The 6000-nt window shown below is 22.6% G+C and overlaps 1 protein-coding gene across 2 annotated transcripts in view; it reads left to right on the top strand.

Moving 5' to 3' along the window:
- Positions 1-6000, top strand: part of LOC117179506 (E3 ubiquitin-protein ligase SIAH1A-like) — a 31070-nt gene that overhangs the window by 16021 nt on the left and 9049 nt on the right. For both annotated transcript variants that reach the window (XM_033371375.1, XM_033371376.1), the window contains exon 2: positions 4308-4511. In XM_033371375.1, the coding sequence (XP_033227266.1) occupies positions 4308-4511 (204 nt within the window). The remainder of the gene's footprint in view (positions 1-4307; positions 4512-6000) is intronic.

The raw sequence follows: 6000 nt of genomic DNA on the forward strand, positions 1-6000 counted from the left end.
TTTTGTTAAAAAATGAAATTAAAAAATTCTTTTTGTTGTAAACAAGTCTTTTTAAACTACAAATTCAAATATTTTGTTAAAAAAGTCAACTGAATAATTGTAAATTAACTTTTTTGTTATTATTTCATGTTCTTGTATTTAAAATTAAATTATTTGATAGAGAATTAGGCTTTTTGGCTTGAAAATTTAACAAAATGGTATGAAATTAAACTGTTTTGTAGAAAATTCGTTTTTGCTTTTATTGAAAATTCATTCTCGATGAAAATTTATCTACTCCATTTTTGGTTAAAAATTCAACTTTTTTTGGTTAAAAATTCAACATTTTGGTTAAAAAATTTGGTTTTTTTTTTGTTGAAAATTCGTCTTTTTTTTGTAGAAAATCAACTTTTTTTTGTCAAAATCTAGTCATGTTGAAAATATGTACTGTTTGGTCAAATCTAACTGTTTTCAATTTTTTATCAACTTTTGTAGTGGAAATATCAACTATAAAATTTTTTTATAAACATTCATCTTTTTTGTTGAAAATTAAAAAATTTGGTATAATATTCAACTTTTTTGTAAAAGATTAATTTTTATCGTTGTTGTTTTAATTGAAAATTAATTTTTCTCAGTAGAAATTTATCTGCTTAATTTTTTGGTTAAAAATTTAACTTTTATGGTTCAAAAATGCAGAGTATTCATCTTTTTGTTTGCAAAATCAGCAGTTTCGTATCGGATTTAACTATGTTGTAAACAATTAAATCGTTTTGTAAAAAATATTTTTTACTTTTTTTTATTGAAAATTAGTTCTCAGTAAAAAAAAACTTCTGGGCATCTCTCGGTTTACAACAAATTACAAATTGTTTGTCTTATTTAACATTTGATTATCACCTATTGGTTACCTATTTTATAAAAAAATGTTACCTATTCGCCTTTTTGGCGGCAATAGGTACTGTGATGACTGCATATTCTGTTAACATTTTCAACAGATATTTGAAATCAACTTCTGGTTAAAAATTTAACTATTATGTTGAAGTTTTTTTGGTCTGAAATGACAATATATATTTTTTCGTTGTGAATTCAACTTTTTTAAATTAAAAATTCGACTTTTTTGGTTGAAGTATTTATTTTTTGTTTAAAAATTGTATTACTCTTTTTTAGTTGAATTAAAATGTTTTTCATTAAAAATTAATTTTTTTTGATTAAAATATCAACTACTGTATTTTTGTTGTTCAGAATACTTTTTTTAATGAACATTTAACTAGGTAAAATCTTAAACTCTTTTGATGAAAATTATTTTTATTTAAAGTTCATTATGTTAGTTGGAAATTTAACTTTTTGGTTGAAAACTGAGATATTTTGTTCAAAATTCGTTTTTTCCTTAGCTGAAAATTAATTTTTTCACTTGAACTATTTTATTGAAAATCAGTTTTTTTGTTGTTGAAAATTAAATTTTATTAACTGAAAATTTGATTATTTCACTTGAATACTGCATCACTTTAAATAAAATTTATCTCTTTGATTGTATATGAATTCTTGTAACTAAAATCTAGCTAAGTAATTTTTGTTTGACAATTTATCTCTCGTAGTGGAAAATTCATGTATTTTATCGGCAATTCGTCTTTTCAGTAGAAATTAATCTTCTTGATTGAAAATTCACCTTTTGGTTTGTAATTCCATCACTAAATTTTTGATTGAAAATAAATCTTTTTTAGTTCAAAATCCATCTATTCGGTTGAAAATTTGCCCTTTTTAGTTAAAAATTTGTCTTTTTTTTATTTGAAAATTCAAAATTTGAACATGTCTCTTTTTCGTTAAAAATTCAAGTATTCTAGTTAAATATTCATCATTTTATTTAATAATTCATCTTTTTTTTTTTAAATTCCACGATTCTAGTTGAAGATTCATAATTTTAGTCGAAAATTCATCACTTAGTTCAAAAATGTAACTATGCTTTTAAACATTGTTTTGGTTTTTGTTAAATTTATATATTTATATAATTATTGAAAATTTTATTAATTTTAGTGCAAAATTCAACTATTTCATTAAAAATGCATGTATTTTGTTGAAAAATCGTATTTTTGGTAGAAAATTCATCTTCTGGTTTAAAAATTTATCTTTCTGATTGAAAAAAAATTAATCTAAAATTAATCTTTTTATTGAAGATTCAAAATTTTAATTAAAGATTCGTCATTTTAATTATAAATTCATTTCTAGTTGAAAATGTAACTACTTTGTCAAAAATGAATTGTTTAATCTAAAAATTTAGGTATTCCAGTTGAAATTTTAACTATTTTGCTCTAAATACCTTTTTTTGTGAATAAGATTTCAAGTGAAAATTCAACTATTCTATTTTTGGTTGACAAGTTATTTTTTCCCAATGTTTTTTTTGTCTCTAATAAACCGAAAAGTAAGCTAGTTTGGAAGTCTGTTTTTTTTAACTGTAAATCTTTTTCATGCTTTTTTAGCATAACAATTTTTTTTAATAAAATAGTATTTGTTTGAAAATTGATGTACTTTGTGGAAATTTCGTATTTTTTATAGATGAATTAATCTTTATGGTTCAAAATTCCTGTTTTCCATAAAAATGTTGAGCATTCGTCATTGTAGTAGAAAATTGATCAGTTTGGTTAAAAATTAATTTCTTCAACGGAAAATTTAACTGTTTTAGTGGAAAATTGATTTTTGATATTTCTAAATTCAACAAGTTGGCTGGGTTTTTAGCTGAAAATCCAACTATTTCGTTGAAAATTCGCATATTTTGTTAGAAAATCGATTATTTTTTTATTGAAAAAAGTTTTTTTTCTTTGCCAGTTAATTTTCTTGTTTAAAAATTGTTCTTTTTGGTTGAAAATTCAAGTGTTCCAGTTAAATATTTATAATTTTAGTTGACAATTTATCTTTTAGGTTATAAATAAAATTACTTGGTTAAAAGTTCGACTGTTTATTACAAATCATTTTAATTTTTTAATTATTCAAACTTATTTTTTAGTTGAAAATTCTTCATTTTTGGTAGAAATCAATATTCTTCGTTGGAAATTCATTTTTTTGGTAAAAAATTTAATTATTCCATTTAAATATTCACCATCTTAATTAGAAAGCGATATTTTTTGTATAAAAATTAACTATTCTAGTTAAAGATTTACAATTTTAGTTGAAATTTAATCATTTTGTTAGAAAATGTAACTATTTTTCTAATGTAATTTTTTTACCTTTAATTTAAACTATTCTGTATAATTTTAATTAAGAGTGTATTTCTTGAATTGAAGAACGAGCTATTTAATTGAAAAATTGTTTTTTCTTTGGATGAAAATGAATTTTTTCCGGAAAATTGAACTATTTTGTTGAAAATTTGTTTCCTTTTTGGTTGGAAATGATTTTTTTCTCAACTGAAAATGTAGCTATTATACCAATGAAATATTTCATAATATTCATTAAAAACTCATTTCTTTGGCTGAACATTCATTTTTTTATTTAAAATTCAATTTTTCGTTGAAAAATTATCTTTTTCAGTTGGCAATTCGTATTTTTTGGTAGAAATGAATCTTCTTGGTTGAAAATTCTTTTCTTTTTTCTGGTCTAAAGTTCAATTATCTGATTTAAATATTAATTATCTTAGTTGAATGTTTCATAGTCTTAGTTAAAAATTCATCTGTTGGGTTTAAGATAATTATTTAAAAATTATTTAATTATTTAAGATTTGTATGTCAATTTTTTTCCTGTAAAATTTAATTTTTTTATTTTGAAAATTCGACTCTTTCAGTTAAAGATTCATTTTTTGAGTCAAAAACTCATGTTTTTGGTTTAAAATTCAACTATTCCACTTGAAGATTCATCCTTTTGATTGCAAATCCATGAGCTAGGTTAAAAATTAATTTTATTAATTGAAGATGTAACTATTCCATTTTCGGTTGGAAGTAGATATTTTTTTAGTTAGAAATTCAACTATTTCGTTAAAAGCTGTTACTTTTTGTTTTAAATTGTATTTTTTTGGTTGGAAAATTAATCTTGTAGTTTTAAAATTGATATTTTTCAGTGAAAATTTCAAGTATTTTTTTCGAAATTCAGTCATTTCGAAATTTTTCCATCGTTTGTGTAAACGGATGTTTAGAATGAACGTGACAAATTTAAATAAATGTTTAAATTTTGCAGCAATTATGACTATTTTACTTTTAATTGACCGGGAAAATTGAAAAACTTGACCGGGAATTCCGAATGGTCCGCCGAATCGCCATCCTGAAATTTGAAAATTCTAATTAAAAAAAAAAAACTAAATTCCCGCATATAAATTATTGTGTAAGCCTAATTTATAATTTTTTTTTGTCTAGTGGTGTGCGGATTTAGAGGATATTCTTCAATGTCCCGTTTGTTTTGAGAGACCACAGCGACCAATTTATCAATGCAGAGATGGTCACCATATCTGCAGCTCTTGTAGAATGAAATTACAAGTTTGTCCCATGTGTCAAGGGGCATACAACGGTTCACGAAGTTTTATCGCTGAACATTTAGCCTTAAAGTTGGATGATATAAAAGTAAGAAATCTTCTTTTCAAAAATATTCTTTCACAGGGTGTCCAGCGACCCTAAAAACCTCGAAAATCTGTATTAAATAATTAAATAATTCCTTAAATTTCTTCTAAACCTTGAAAACCTGAAAATTGATTTTATTTTTCATGTTGGAAGTGCATTTTATTTTCTTATAATTTATAATATATAAGCGGGGAAAATGCGGAAATGGTCAGTGAATTTCTTGACCGGAAAAATGAATTGTTCAATTTTTGATCGACAATTTATCTTTTTTTAAAATAAAAATTCTTGTTTTTTGGTAGAAGGATATCTTCCTGGTTCAAAATTGATATTTTTTGTCGAAAATTCAATTATTCTACTTAAAGATTCATGATTTCAATTCAAAATACATAACTTTCCTTGAAAATCGTTGAAAATTTATCAGTTCGGTGGAAAATTAATTTTTTTAAATAAAAATATTCCATTTTTTTGTTTAAAATGGATCTTTTGTACTTCAAAATTCAATGTATAGTAGAAAATTGGTATTTTTTTAGTTGAAAATGTCATTTTTGTTATAAAATTAATCTTCTTCCTTGAAAATTCAATTATTCCAGTTAAAGATTGATAGTTTTAGTTGAAAATTCATGTTTTTTTCTTTAGAATTCAACTATTCCAATTGAAAATTTACCTATTTTATTTTTGGTTGAAAATTTGGCCTTTTTTTAGTTGAAAATTCAACTATATCGTTGGAAATTAATTAATTTGGTTGAAAATCGTCTTTTTTGGTAGAAAATTAATCTTTTTGGTTGAAAATTCATCAGTTCGGTAGAAAACTAATTTTTTTAAATAAAAATATTCCATTTTTTGTTTAAAATGGATCTTAATGTTTAGTAGAAAATTGGTATTTTTTTTAGTTGAAAATGTTATTTTTCTTAGAAAATTCATCTTCTTCCTTGAAAATTCAACTATTCCAGTTAAAGATTGATCATTTTAGTTGAAAATGCATTTTTTTCTTTAGAATTCAACTATTCCAATTGAAAATTTAGCTATTTCATTTTTGGTTCAAAATTAGTCTTTTTTTAGTTGAAAATTCATCAGTTCGGTGGAAAATTAATTTTTTTAAATAAAAATATTTCATTTTTGGTTTAAAATGGATCTTGTGTACTTCAAAATTCAGTGTATAGTAGAAAATTGGTCTTTTTTTTTAAATTCTCATATTTCGTTGAAAATGTCATTTTTGTTATAAAATTAATCTTCTTTATTGAAAATTCAACTATTTCAGTTAAAGATTTATCATTTTAGTCAATAATTAATAATTTTTCTTTATAATTTAACTATTCCAATTGAAAATTTACCTATTGCATTTTTAAGTTGAAAATTCAACTATATTGTTGAAAATTAATTTATTTGGTTGAAAATCGTCTTTTTTTGGTAGAGAATTAATCCTTTTGGTTGAAAATTATTTTTTTTTTAAATAAAAATATTCCATTTTTGGTTTAAAATAGATCTTTTGTAC

The sequence above is a fragment of the Belonocnema kinseyi genome, chromosome 9 (assembly GCF_010883055.1).
Source record: "Belonocnema kinseyi isolate 2016_QV_RU_SX_M_011 chromosome 9, B_treatae_v1, whole genome shotgun sequence".
In the NCBI taxonomy this organism is placed as follows: domain Eukaryota; kingdom Metazoa; phylum Arthropoda; class Insecta; order Hymenoptera; family Cynipidae; genus Belonocnema; species Belonocnema kinseyi.